The 15,702-nt window shown below is 38.0% G+C and overlaps 1 protein-coding gene across 1 annotated transcript in view; it reads right to left on the minus strand.

Moving 5' to 3' along the window:
• LOC130916035 (CD82 antigen-like) overlaps positions 1-15,702 on the minus strand; it is a 40,945-nt gene that overhangs the window by 9,366 nt on the left and 15,877 nt on the right. The window contains exons 4-7 of the mRNA XM_057836395.1: positions 12,191-12,315; positions 7,362-7,436; positions 6,334-6,432; positions 4,628-4,801 (exon numbers count right to left, since the gene is read on the minus strand). Of these exons, the coding sequence (XP_057692378.1) occupies positions 4,628-4,801; positions 6,334-6,432; positions 7,362-7,436; positions 12,191-12,315 (473 nt within the window). The remainder of the gene's footprint in view (positions 1-4,627; positions 4,802-6,333; positions 6,433-7,361; positions 7,437-12,190; positions 12,316-15,702) is intronic.

Here is a 15,702-nt window from a genome sequence, read left to right on the forward strand (position 1 = left end):
ACCAGCAGCGAGCAGTTACAGCTCGTTGGATTCGTTTTCTAGCTGCGGGCCGAAAAGCTTGTTTGCCGGGGAAGCATCTGAACAAACCGGCCGAAGTCGGAGGAGCACGTAGCTGCCACATGGTCAACGTGAATATTGCGTAAAATAATGCTTTACTACACGGTGAAGATGTAAATAGTGAGAGCGGTGTGCAGTTGTTGTGCAGCTAACATGGCAGGATGTGTCTGAGGAGAACTTTTCTACATGATCAAATTTAAGTAAATAGTCCTTTATTTAAAGAAAGTTTGTAGTGTTTACTTTGTAATCACTGTATTCGCGTCCATTTTTAACAAAGTTGAAATTTCGGATGGGGTTGAAAATTTGACAGAACACCAGGCACACGAAGAGGGCAATCAGCCGAGTATAGCGCTCTCCCGGCGGGCACGCGAAGGACCGAGGGGGGTATGCGACAAGCCGCCGGTCGTCGGCCGAGTGGCATTCTCGGTGGACAATCAGCCACAAAATGCAAGCCACATCCGTATTAAAATGTGTGCCATGATCACAGTATTTGACATAATACCAAATACAATGTTTACTCACTTCCTCGTAAGTCCAATGGTCCCACAGTAGTAGGGCTTATTTTGGCCAATATTTGCGGTAATTGGGAAACTTTTGAAACCCCAAAAGCCTCACATGCCTCTAGTAAACTCTTAATACAGTGTTACCTCTACATACGAAGTTAATTCATTCCAGGACCTTGTTTGCAAGTCGAAATGGTCGTATGTCGAGCAGGATTTTCCCAGGGGGATACATTATAATTCCATTACTTCGTTCCACAGCCCAAAAACCTATACTAAATCCTTAATAAATGCTGCTGTGACTATTGCATATAGCAATTATAAAGAGCAAAACAAATAAATTATGACTAAAAATCAGAATAACAATAACAAATATATATATATATATATATATATATTAGGGCTGTCAAAATTATCGCGTTAATGGGCGGTAATTAATTTTTTAAATTAATCATGTTAAAATATTTGACGCAATTAAGGCACATGTCCCGCTCAGACAGTATTCTGCCTTTTGGTAAGTTTTACAGCAAGGCTTTTTGTGCTGTCTAACAGCGAACTCTTGTGGTCGCTTTGCGACATGGTTTATTGTTTTCTTGCCAGTTCAATATGGCTGCACGACGTCTCGGGCTGACGCCTACGTTGTAATGTTGTGCTTATATGATCCTTGGACAAGATTTGTCCGTAAGTATGGTTGTTGTAAAGAATGTACATATTATGTTAGTAAGCGAAATGTTATATTTTTTGTATGAGACGCTTTTTGTTTATGTTTAGTGAACCTGTATAGCGTGCTAAGCTAACGTCGTTGCTAATGCAATGCTTGTGTACTTTTTTTTTGTAGTTTTACGACGGTCTAAAGAGGACAATGGTTTGAGACCATTTTATTAATAAATCAGATAAAAAAGGAAGAAGTCTGATTATTAAGGCGTTGTTCACTAGCTGTCCAGTTTTGGAAAAAGTAGACGCTTCGGAGTGGGGACAGCATAGACAGATTTAAATGACAGTAGAGTGAAATGCCCACTACAGTCCTTATGTACCGTATGTTGAATGTATATATCCATCTTGTGTCTTATCTTTCCATTCCAACAATTTATTTTACAGAATATATATATAATTTACAGAAAAACATGGCATATTTTATAGATGGTTTGAATTGCGATTAATTACGATTAATTAATTTTTAAGCTGTAATTAACTGGATTAAAAATTTTAATCGTTTGACAGCCTTAATATATATATATATATATGTAATTTTATTTTTTGCTGTACCTGAACGTACCGCGGGGCTGACTTTACTTTCCGTTTCGATCCTGGCGTCAACAGCAGTGGACTCGAGGCAAGTTGATTGAATAAATGATTAGAAACCTGACGAAGCAAGCGATTTCTTTGGTGATGTTACCACAATAGGAATTGTCACCCTAACTTTTAAAGACTGGCGAATGGAGGAGGACCGCCGACGTAGATCGACATTCTCCGGCCCTGCTGTCGACCCAGTTCATGGATGCACACACCATGCTTATATTTTGCTATCATTCACGTCTTCATTTCAATGTTATGTGTCACCTTTTTTTTCTCCACCTGCACTAACCTTTTTGGATCCAGTGCTGATTTATCTCACAAGAAAATCAGCCGTGCGTCCGTGTTCTGGCAAAAAAACCAAAAATTGCGGCGTTGTCAAAAATCGTCGTATTTCGAGCATGTCGTCGGATGTAGAAACAAATGGCGAGTCAAATTTTACGTCGGATGTCGAAAAGATCGTGTGTCGAAGCGATCTTATGTCGAGGTACGATCGAGTACGTTGAATAAAAACAAAAAATGTAACGACTACAGAACTTCAAAACTTTAAATGCTATAAACGTTTAAGTAAAATCCTGTGATCCTGTGCATGCACGAAATGTGTTATTTCCACTCATGATTCAAAAGCACTTTTTACAGTGCTGTTCAAGTTACTTTTGAAAAATTTTGTAGTTAAGATTTATAAAATAAAAAGTAGCTAATTACTATTTATTCAAATATGAAACTAACTACAGTTCACTTAGACGTCCAATCCAGTCAAATGAATTGGATTTCTAGTGCGGTCAATGGCAGCCAGTGAACTCACACTATTCTAATGGAAACCGATTTTGGTAGCAACCTTGGGTTCCCTTTACTTTTTATTATTATTTTTTTAAAAAGTGACACCTTTTTAAAACGATATATTAATTCTTGGCGTGAGCAAATCGATCACGTTTTGGGGTACAGTGTAACGCGATATACTGGACTGTCTCAGAAAATTAGAATATTGTGTATTCTAATTTTCTGAGACAGTCCTGTACATTAATCCACCATTTAAAGCAGGGGTGTCCAAACTTTTTGCAAAGGGGACCAGATTTGGCGTGGTAAAAATGTGGGGGGCCGACCTTGGCTGACGTCCTTTACATAGAACAATATACAGGACTGTCTCAGAAAATTAGAATATTGTGTATTCTAATTTTCTGAGACAGTCCAGTATAGAGGTGTGCGAAATTTCTGATTCTTAGATTATTCGCGATCCGGCTGTGGAAGATTCGAGAACGATTCACAAACATCCAAATTCCGATTATTTAATTACACCAAGTAAAGCGGAACTAAAACACAGTCAGCGCGGTCTTCGGGACGCAATGAGAACAAGCCGAGAGTAAATATCATCTACAACTTATGCCGCTAGATTAAAAAACAATAATACCTGACTGCGGCCGACAGCTGCTACAAACAACGCACAGTTGCTACAAACATACGAGCATATAATGCTATGGAAGATATCATATATATATATATATATATATATATATATATATATATATATATATGTATATATATAGAACTAGATGCGAAAGGACAGACGATGGCGGTGTTAGAACATGTATTGAGAACTAGATGCAAAATGACGGATTTGCCGGCATTAGTAAACAGCCGTCATCATAAAGCAGTAGACTTCTCTGGAAGGCTCTGTTGTATCGAACCTAATTAACTTTAAATTACTCCGAAATCGGCAAAATCTTTACATGAATCTATTTTTAAATGATGGGACAGTATTAAAACTTTCACATGTCGAAAGTAGACGTACGGGAAATTATGGAATAACGGGAGCAATTTAACAATTTTAACGGTTGATTCACAACATTAAATTAATTCAATGTAGTTAAAAGCTGCCGATACAGAATGCGGAATTGAGTATTTTATTTCCTGTTTTGAAGGCAGGGGGGCATGAAAAAAATCGATTCATAATCGAATCGTAGCCTCTGAATCGTAATGGAATCGTTAGGTGCCCCAAGATTCCCACCTCTAGCAATATATCAACTTATCATATTGTCACACCCCTACTTTGCACCGGGCTCTGTTATTATTTCTACCAGGTGCCAACCACCTCTTAAACTATCTTCCATCCATTTTTGATTAAATTTATACTTTCCCATCACTGCATATTCCCGCTCAACTCTACAACCACCAGAGATTTCCCTGGAAATGAACTTAAGTCGCTGATGCACGTCGAGGTTATGGACAACATACTGTACAACATATACTAATACCAAACTCTTATAGTTAGTGCACAGCCATTAATAGAGCAAACATACGAGCACACCATTAGAAGTTTTACAGCAGACTACAGTGGCATTAAACGCATCTTTTGGCATCTTTTCACTTGGATCACCTAACATAAATAACTTGGGTAATACTCGTACAATAACTATAGGGCTGTTAAAAAGAAAATGTAACGCATTACGTTAGAAGTTACAGCAAAAAGTAGTTTCGGTATGTTATGTAACAAATGTAAGGGCGTTCGTTCCAACACTGGTTAGTTATGTGGTTAGCTACAATAAACAAAAACAATATTATTCAAACATAACACCCAGTGCGCATCAGTGGAGAAATATATGATTTGCCTGTGAGCAGGGAGGAAAAAAAAGTCGATGGTAATGGTGGATGTACAAGTCAGTTCAGGCATTTAAATCCAAACATCGGCAGGTGCAAATAAACACAAGGCAAAAGCTAAAGCAATCAGGAGACTTAGCAAGATGAGGTCTACGAGACTATAAACAAACACAAGGCCGTACCGTTTGGTAGACTGGAAGTTCCGATGAGAGGTGCTCGCACAGGCCCACCACCTTGATGTCGGTGCCAGGCAAGGATTCGTTACGACAGGAACAGGAATAGAGGTTCTGGGAGCTGTTCTTGATCAGCATGTTGTCAGACCAGTTGATAGGCCCCGTCCACCCACAGCACTTCATCTGCAACAAGAGAAGAAATGTGTAAGCTGCGTGGGAAGCTGCTGCATCCTGAACCATCACAAAAACACTTTTTAAAAAATTTCCACAAAGTCACCAAAATTACACAACATGGCAGAGCATGGGGTTTCATTGCTTGCTTATTTGTCCAACAATCGAGAGATGATTTTTCAGTTCATTCATGATAAAAATATCTAGTGCATTTTTTTTATACGTTTCTTAAAAAATAAATTACTATACACTACTGTTCAAAAGTTTGGGGTCAAAGCGACCCCAAACTTTTGAACCGTAGTGTATATAATGAAAAATCCCATATGACACACTATAGCTCAAACTTTTGAACGGTAGTGTATATTTGTAAAAACTGAAGCAAGAGTAGAGCCTGGATCGAGCCTAAAAAATCCAGCCCGACCCGACCCGGCCTGAGTGTATGAAAGCCCGACCCGGCCTGAGCAATTAACTTGCAGACCTGAGCCCGAAATTGTATTTTTTATTTGTATCCCCGAGCCCGAAAAACGTCAAAATTTTACGTTTTATTTTTAGGCCCGAGCCTGGAAAAAAAGCCGAAATTTTACGTTTTATTTGTAGGCCTGAGCCCAGAAAACCCCCGAAATTTTATGTTTTATTTGTGAGGACCCAGAAGGAAGGAATTCTCCCATTTAAACAACACTGTAAAATGCATATTCAATGAACATTTATATCTTTTATATTTGTGTCTGTTCTATCAGGTGGATAGTTCATGCGAATTTCCTTGGCAAATTGCAGCAACAGACATTCATTTTAATTTCTTCGAGTTGGCAGAAAAAAACGCAAGTTTTCTTAATGTTTAAATAGTCTACATATTTTTATGATCATTATAAATCGAAATAACGTTGGAAAGGTTTGTTAAATATATTTCTGTGTGGGATATTGTGCTCACATGGACGCGCCTCTCTGACAAGGAGAGGAACAGCAGCATATACAAAAATAAACTAAAATACTTTTAAATAACATTATTTTAATGACTCGCATCAGAAAACGCACAACCTGCCTTAAGGAGCACTGAAACAAAATAAATAAGAACATTTTAAGGAACACTACAAACTCCACAATATCCTGCTTAGTACGAAGAGGTGCAGCCCTCGAAACAAATAATAATAAAGATGTTTGACCAATATCATATCCATATCGAAATTCGAAAAGGAAATAGGAGGTTGCAGAGTTGCGGAGAGCCCCAGAGCGCGAGGGGAAGATTAAAAAGAGGGCGGGGCCACGGCATTCATGTGCGCAAACAATGCACTGGCTGTGTTGCGGCTCATGTTTGGAATTGCCACAGCGCTCTTTCTGTTTTATCCAATTAATTTATTTTATAACAAGTATTCCTTAGTTTAACATCCATATACAAATATACGTATATTTATTTTTAAAAAGTTAGCGAGAGAGAAGTCCGGCCCGACTAGACCCACCCAACCCGAATGTAAATGATTGATATTTTGGGCCCGACCCATTCGGGTTTGGGCTCAAGATCTAGGCTCTAAGCAAGAGATATCACTCACCGTTCTCTGGATATAGTCCCAAGTGTGTTCTGAGGTTTTGTTCTGTCCGGTATACTGGACGATCATGCCCTTGATGATGGTGGACATTTCACTTTTTAACTAGTAATACAATAAAAAAACTTTCATTAATAATCATGGAATGATACTCATTTTTAAAAAGAGTATGTATTAGCATTTTACACAGTACACAGTAAAATCTACCCTGCATTGCAAAGACATTACACACTTGCATTTTCATGTGAAGTTCAGAGGAAATCTTGATATTTATTCATATTTACAACACTCACCTTTATTATAAATACAGTACTTACACTGAACTGAAGAGTAGCATAAACACAGCCTCAGCGCACGCACGTGTGTGTGTGTGTGTGTGTGTGTGCGCGCAAGATCACAGAGCTGTGGCAGAGTTTTGGCCACTAGAGCTCTTTTGGAGATGCAACCTCACCCTATTCTGGGAAAAGGGGGCACCGCCCGGCCTGTGGTGAAGCCTTAAATACTAACAGGCCATTCAGGCTCACTGGGGACGAAGACGCATGTGGGAGAAAAGTGGCAGAGGTGGCAGCCATGTGCACATTCATAACTTTTAACTGACATGGGAGGGTTTATAGAAGAAAAAAAGTATTTTTTATCAATTTATTCTTTAAAGATTCATAGATAATTATGATGTGCGAGCAGCATATTATGTTATGCTGCCCACACAACATAATTAACTATGTGCATTAAAAATATATATATAAAAAAAAAATGAATTAAATAATATAACATTCATTTGACTATTTCTTCCCCTGCTGCTGAAAAAAAATTCAAGAGGAAACACTGACAGTCTAAAACCAACACTTGCTGACTTGCCACTTGTTGAGCTATGAAACATTGTTTCACCACAGGAAACAGGAGGCTTACGCTCACAGCTGCGGCATGAGGTGGTAGGAAGTGCAAACACACAGCAGAACACAGCTGCATCAATAGTGGCCAGAATTCTAAGTAGACCGTGTAAAAAACAAAAATAAAATTAGGACGAAGCATCTCACCGGATCTCTTTGGAAGTAGATGAGAACCCCAGCAGTCACTTGGGCAATAAGAATAAGCAGAAGGCACGTGAAGTACTGTTGGGGAGGAACAGAAGAAGAATGATATTATCGGAGATCTCTTCAGCAGCATTCAAGCAAAGAAACTCTGGAGAGGACATTTATTGAGTCTGCTAGGCTTCACATTTGTAATTGTGTAGACGTTGTTTCAGACGCATTTGTAGTACGTTTGTGAGACTAATTGGAGGCCTCATGGCAGCTGGTCAATGCCATTGGGAAAATAAGTAGGTCCAAGCAGCCCTACAATTATCGGCCAACAGAAGAGGCCATGTACCGTATTTTTCGGACTATAAGTCGCACCTGAGTATAAGTCGCACCAGCCATAACATGCCCAAAGAAGAGGGGAAAAAAAACATATAAGTCGCACCGGCGTATAAATCGCATTTTTGGGGGGAAATTTACTTGATAAAATCCAACACATAGACCAGATATGTCATCTTGAAAGGCAGTTTAATATAAAAATACAATAGAGAACAACATTGGGAAATAAGTGTACAGTATGATAATGTTACATGATCCATGACGAACGACAACGAAATGCGAATATACTGTCCTCACCAGGACACTACGGCTCGGTCCTGGCTATACAGCGAGCTAAACTCCCAAATGACGATGCTGGACGTCCGTATAATTTGCTGACTTTATTTTGGCCGTCGTTATGACACCATCATTTGAAGAGTGAAACTAAAAATAGAAATAATACAAATCAATTTCGTCCTCGATACCAAACAGTTTCGCATAGACGTAAATATATGATAAATTGCTGCTATTACAGCAAAGACACAAACGGTTAGCATGTGTTCGCTAGCATTAGCACATCGTTTAAACAACCACACAACTGGCTCTAAGTGTCCGATCGCGGGTGGAAAACACACAACAACAACAGAAAAGATGATGAACACAGGCGTTGCCTCTGGAGAGATATTTTACAAGCATAAACAATGAACGTATGTTCGCAGCCGTGCTTCTCTCTCTCGCTCTCTCTCGCCCACTCACTCAGACGCTGCGTAGCTGTCCGTCTTCTTCTGGCGTGTGAGCGCTCTTCTTCGCGTAAACAAGTGCGAGTGCGCCCCCACTTGGGCGTGAGAGCGCCACAAACTAAAAGCATGCAGTTCAATATAAAAAAGTCAATAATAAAATTGAACACACATTGCCAAAGGCAGAGCGTGAACGTGGCCAAAGCTATTAAGAGTTATTCAGATAACTATAGATAACTATAGCATAAAGAACATGCTAGCAAGTTTACGAAACCATCAGTGTCACTCCAAAACACCAAAATAACATGTGAAATGATATCATAATGTGTTAATAATTTCACACATAAGTCGCTCCTGAGTAAAGTCGCACCCCCAGACAAACTATGAAAAAAAATTGCGACTTATAGTCCAAAAATACGCTACATAAACCCACTCATACTTTACCATCGAAGCACGAAGCAGCTTTTATCCCTGCATCCCCACAGTCCACCTCCGTCAGTCAGCACACGTTGCAAGCCCTCCTCCATATGTAGAGGTGCTGTTGACTTAAGTGTCAGTAGGAATTTGTGTTCTTAAAGGGATCCTCTATTTTTAAGACAAGTAATTCTTAAAAGATAAATGTTAGTATGAGTTATAATAATTTGATATTAAAACCCCTCAATGTTTTTGTTCTAATAAAGTTTGTCAAATTATTTTAAGTGATAGGTCGCCACTCTTGTTATGTCGCAGTGCGTGACGTCACCGGTCCCGTTGCCGAAATTCCAGCGTGTCACTCGTTAGCTTTCCCAACATGTCGTCTGTTCTACCCTTCCTATTTGAACCAGATCTGAAAAGTGAAGAGCAGGACAGCACTGTCGGTCGTCCACAAGACGAGCATCAGGGAAAAATGCGTGCAGCAAACACCTGATAAGACAAAAGTTGGGCAAAACTGGTGGTGTTGGGAACTCCGGTTGGGAGGGAGAGTGTATGCTGTTTAGAACTCCGGTTTTATTAGGAGGTATTCAAGGTAAGCATATTGCGTTTTCAAACTTATCCCAATATAATTATGTAGATTGTTAGCATCTAGAGCTGTCGTGTGCTTTACATACAGTACAGGCCAAAGAGCACACCTTGTGTAACACGTGGTAGCTAGGATACGTGTATAAATGTACCAAAAAGGGGAGAAGCTTCCACTTATGCACATTTATTCACATAAAATAATATTTCCACCTTGACCACTCTTCACTCGGGAGCTCAGCAGTACGCAAACAAGCGTTCCCTGACGAATTCCAACAGCGTTCCCTGACGAACTCCAACATTGTTGTAAGGTCCACGTCAGAGTCACTGTTGTCACTGTAGCGTGCCATAGTGCTTTAATTATTTAGTATGATTTGGGGAAAACTCCCACAAAGAATAGTCAACATAAAAAATAGCAATAGTAATCCAAATCTGTGTTTTTTACTCAATCGAAGATCCAGGAATTAGACTGATCCCATGGCAATGTCGCAGCCGCGATCAGGCCGTCGATTCCACAAAATAGACTGATCCGAAAAGCCGCTGTGGGACCGACGAATCAAAAAAACAGACAGATCCGAAACCAATATTGCAGACGCGGTGGGACCGTCGGATCCAGAAAATAGACGGATCCCTTACTTGACTAAGGATCCAGGAAAAATGTTCGGGCGCCAGTTGTAATGCGTGGTGGGTAGGATAAGTGCATACAGGGACCAAAAAGGGGGAGAAGCTTCCACTTATGCACATTTATTCACAAAAAATAATAATTCCACCTTGACCACTCACTTCACTCCCCTTGTTTCCATTTGACTGGAAATTGCATCCAAAAGCAGCACATCGTGGCATTTTACTTCGCGAGTTTAGGCAGCAATAAGCAATTGTTGAACACGCTACACATTTGGAAAGATCCCAATGACGTCATCACTGCGAGCCCGCAAACCATGGCGCCAACTAACGGTCAAAGTATGGACTAAATATTATAAAATATTGCCATTGATTTAACATTTTATGTGTTTCTAACAACATATTTTAGTACAAGAGAACAATTGTGGTTTATTAGAGCCTACATGTATTTAAGTTAGAGGATCACTTTAAAGCCACATGCCGACTTGAAGCAGGTGCAATTTCAAGCATGTTTTCTACTCTAACAATAGGTAGAAATTACACAGTAGGGCACACCAGTGTCGGGATGATTAACTACTTTGGTCAATATTGGGGATACAGAGCATGGTTTTCGTCTATTTCAGGCTAAGCGTGGAGAAATGTGAGGACATTACGGGAAATTTAGATGACTAACATGACTTGCTGAGACTGACCACGAATGATTGTGGAGAGCATTTGCATCGTTCGACCAGACCATGCAGCAAAACAATTGCAGTACTTTGTTCTGTGGTCATGACAAGGGCCCTAGAGCTGAAACGAATACTCGAGTTTAAAAACTGGTCCGAGTAATTTTATTCACCTCGAGGAATCGTTTAATTTTGCCAGCTATAAGCATCACGTTTTGCCGAGACTACTTTTAACTAATGCGGGACAACGCGCTCACGTCACATACATAGAGGAAGAAGCGATAAAAAGAAAAAAAACTTACAGCAGCCGACAGCCGCTACAAACTACTCTGACGTTGCCAAAAACTACGCAAAAACAACTTCCACTTCCATGCTGCACAGTTGGTATGAGGTTATTTTGCTGGAATGCTGTATTGGGTTTATGCGTAGTGTGTCTCATAGATATCACATCTAAGTAGAACTAGATGCAAAATGACAGACTGGGCGGCATTAGTAAACAGCCGCCATCTTAAAGCAGTAGATTCTCAGCGCTAGTAAATAAGTTGGCGCTAGCTTTCACTCGCTCACGTAACGTTAGCCCTGCGGAGGGCTAGGCTTCTATGTTTGTTATTCAATCAAAAAAAGTAGCTTCAATAAAAACAAAAAAAAAGTTGCTTCAATCAAAATATATATTTTGAATACAAAAAAGTCACTTCAATCAAAAAAAGGTGTTTGAATGCAAAAATAAATTTGAAACTCAAAAAAATGCATTTGAAAACTTTTTCTTTGATGTTTTTTTTTCTTTGGATTGAAGTCAAGTTTTTTTTTTGATTGAAACAAATTTTTTGATTGAAGTAATGTAGTTTTGCATTTGGGCCTTTATTATTTAATCAAAAAATAAGTTACTTCAAACAAAAAAAATATTTTCAAAAAAGAAAAATCACTTCGATCAAAAATAAAAAAAATTCAATTACAGAAAATAAGTTTTTGAATGCGATAAAATATCATTTAAACCGTTTTCTTTGATTGAAGCAATCTTTTTTTGGGGGGGGGGCATATCATGGGTAGGACGTTTGTGTCTAAATCATTCAATCCCAGAAAAGGTTGCTTCAATCAAAAAAAACTATTTTCAATCAAAGAAAAAAATCCGTTTCAAAAATAAAACTGCCCTTCCCTAAAAAAAAAAAAAAAAAAAATACATGAAATGACTGATGCGAGCCATTGCTTCTGTGATCCGAGAGTACATCTGAGATGCAATTGTTGGCTGTTTTCAACAATGTACATAAAAAATAAAGCCAGTGATTGACTGAAAACGGTTCAAAATTAGATGAAATGTCTTGTTTTCTCATGTATATTTATAACTGCTCTTTACCTAAAAAAAATATATGATTTATGATGATATCCGATTACTCGATTAATCAATAGAATTTTCAGTCTATTACTCGATTACTAAGCTCTTTGATAGCTGCAGCCCTAGATCACTCGCTAAGCAAACGTTCCCGATATTGCCTTGAAGAAAAATGAAATTTCTCACCAGACCAAGGAGGCAACGAATTTCGTAGATAGCTCCGATGCAGCCAAAGAAGCCCATGGCCATTGACAAGGAACCCACTCCGATGAGAATATGGGAAGCCACTTTCACAGAGTCTGATGATTCCTCTGTATATAAGAATATGAAAAACTCAGTTGTAAGAGATTAAAGGGATTAAAAAACACAAAAAGAACTCCATTGTGAAAAATGAATCAAAAAAAAAAAAAAAAACACATCCTACTAATCATGCTAATTTCAGATTTTTTTTATTACATACCGGTAGACATGACTCAAATTCTTAAGATCTCTGAAGTAACTTGCTATTTAGTTTTGCTCATTCATTTTATCAAGTTCATATTGTGAACCAAATGAGCTGTATTCAGTAGCTTATCAAATTAGTAGGCCAGACTTCAATTTCTGAGTAAAATTAATTTAAAACAAGTTGAAGTTAGCCTTCGCCTAACTCCTGAGATAAAGGCTGCAACACCTATTCGATTAAATTGACAGTATTCAATTAAGGAATTTGTTGTCAATGAATTTGATTATCAATTATTGTCGGCAACTAATTGCATTTGTACTCCATGTAAGCGCATGCGCAGTTGTGACCGTATATCATTACAACAATGGCAGCGTTGAGTGACTCGAGTACAACTCAGGCACACGATCGTACTAAAACAACACAAAAATGGCAACATAGACTTTGCTTAGCATGTTTCATGTAGTCTTGTATTATGTAATTTGCACTATAAAACACGACTGTAAAACATAATGAATTAATTTAGCACAGTTAAGCAGGTTCGTGCGTAGGTGTAACTTATCTTGTGGATGTATTGAACAGTATTGTTTTACATGTTCGGTTCACTTGCGTACGGTTTCGGTTTTGTTGTATGCATTTTTTCCCCCTCATTAAATTTATTATTAGCGCGAGCTAAGTGTAACTGAAGTTCAGGGGCAGTTTCTGCACGGCTGGCGAACACCAACTACATCATATTTCAAAAACATCGATGTTTTATTAATTATTGTTTGAGTGCTATTGGTGAGTTTAATACGACAACGCGACGCTCCTATTGGGCGTTCAATGCGCCAAATAGACACTCCCATTCAGTTGTCTAACCAATAATACGATACAGTTCACTTCGACCACGCTGCGCATCCAATCATAGCATTGACATTGTATCTGCCCTGCCCATAGGCACCGTTCAATTTAGCAAGCTAACAACAGTGCAGGGGAGTTAGGAGACGCAAATGCTAACCCCTAATCATGGCAAAAGAAACGGTCAGCGATATTACACTCATCAAGCCAAAGTAAAAAAGAGAAATGTGATTCTTTTAAGATAGAATGGCTGTCGGAGTATGTGCAAATAGAAGAAGCGGTGAAATGTTTTTTTCTCCCCCTTATTATCCTGTTCTGTATACACTGCAAATTTATTTAAGTCTTAATCAGATGATTTCTTAAATTCTAGTCAAATACTTTTCTCCATCTTGTTTTAAGTGTCAAACACTAGTTTAACAGATGAATGCGTCAGATTATTCCACTTACTTTAAGTAAATATTAACATTGGTTATTATGAAATCCATAAATCTAAAAGTTGTTCATTTTTCACCAAAATTGAGAAAAATCTGCTTTATAATAATGGAACAATATATATTCCTGAATTTCTTCACAAGCTTTTTTTCCTCGATTAAATATACCAACTTTTGGCTCAAAATAAGTCTGTTAAGAAAAATAGCTGAAAACAAGCTTATTCAACGAAATCTAAGTGAGTGAAGTTTACCTGAAGCACTGGCAGATAATTTCACTAATTTGTAGTAGATTTAAACTGAAAACAAGGGAATTTAACTTGTTTTAAGGAGGTGTGTTTTCGCAGAGTAGCTGCTCTGACAAAGAATAGGAATCCTTATTGTCTGAACAATTTTAATATGGGAGTTTGGTATACTGTATTCATATTGTGGTTGTTCATTATGATTTATCAACTCAGCCATGCTACAACTGGACCCTACCCAGGCCAAAGCAGGACTCTCATATATAACATAATACATATCTCATGAATTAGATTTTTGTCTTTTTCATTTTAAGTGGGCCAAATCAATAATATTAAAAGTGAACTAATGAAAATTGCTGATGTAATTTCATTCTTTAAATAAGCTATGTAACTTGTTATGATCCAAGGTTTTCAACAGGCGTGATACTGGTGTGTGGCCACAGTGTACACATCTGACGTTGCTCAATGCGATCCACAGTGTGCTCAGGGAGCTTGTGTGTTTGCTCAGACACATGACAAAGAGGGAACATGGCTGCTGAGGAGGCAATACCTCCAATGTGATTTTAATACAAATTTAAACATTAGTAAACACTATCATGAATGTTTACCACCAGGTCGGAGAGTCAACTCCAGCATGTTTAGTGTGTCTAACGGTGGTAAAACGTGTTTTTTTTTTTCTCTCTGGCAACTGTCTGTGTTAAGAAAGAGTGTGTGTATAATATAAACATGATACTAGTCATACACCTGTGCTTTTTTGGAAAATAATTCTAATTATTTTAGGGGTGTCAAACAATTAAAATTTTTAATGGAGTTAATTACAGCTTAAAAATTAATTAATTGTAATTAATCGCAATTCAAACCATCTATAAAATATGCCATATTTTTCTGTAAATTATTGTTGGAATGGAAAGATAAGACACAAGGCGGATATATACATACAACATACTGTACATAAGCACTGTATTTGTTTATTATAACAATAAATCCACAAATGGCATTATTAACATTCTTTCTGTTAAAGTGATCCACGGATAGAAAGACTTGTAGTTTTTAAAAGACAAATGTTATAGTTACAAGTTATACTAATTTTATATTAAAACCCCTCTTCATGTTTTTGTTTTAAATAAAATTTGTAAAATTTTCCATCAAAAGTAGAGTTAATATAATAAGAATAAGAATAAAAATAATAAGAATAGAGTGACCAAAGTCTGAGTAAGATTTACGTGTATTTTGCATAGCTATTTTGATATGGAATGCCAGTTTATTTTGCATTGTTGTTTAACTGTGAGAATAGGGCCTCATTACTATAGACTGAAGTGCTTTTCTTTTTGTGAACATTATTTTTTTTTGAGAGAGATAGGAATATTATTTTTGTTGTGCTTTCACTAAACGATACTTATGTTTGTTGTGAAGGAGAAGCTTATGCCAATAAACGGCGCGGTCCAAAGAACGCCTGTGCCCACTCGCCTTTATAAGATATACAGTATATCTCTGCACATATCTTACCCAAAATACAACAAGAGACACATAATTGCCACTAAAAGAAAGAAAACTTACCGAAATATGTGTGGAGCACAAATAGCAATTTGCATTGCATTGTGCATACAGCATAAACATCTCACAACAACTAATTCTCCCACGTTTAGAAGAAATAACATTAGTATGGAACGGCGCTGCCCCCAAGCGGCTGGTGGCATTCTCTTCACTCTTAATGTCCATAAACGGCCTCATTGTAATCTGTTTGAGGCAATG

Source organism: Corythoichthys intestinalis, chromosome 5, assembly GCF_030265065.1.
Source record: "Corythoichthys intestinalis isolate RoL2023-P3 chromosome 5, ASM3026506v1, whole genome shotgun sequence".
Lineage (NCBI taxonomy): Eukaryota > Metazoa > Chordata > Actinopteri > Syngnathiformes > Syngnathidae > Corythoichthys > Corythoichthys intestinalis.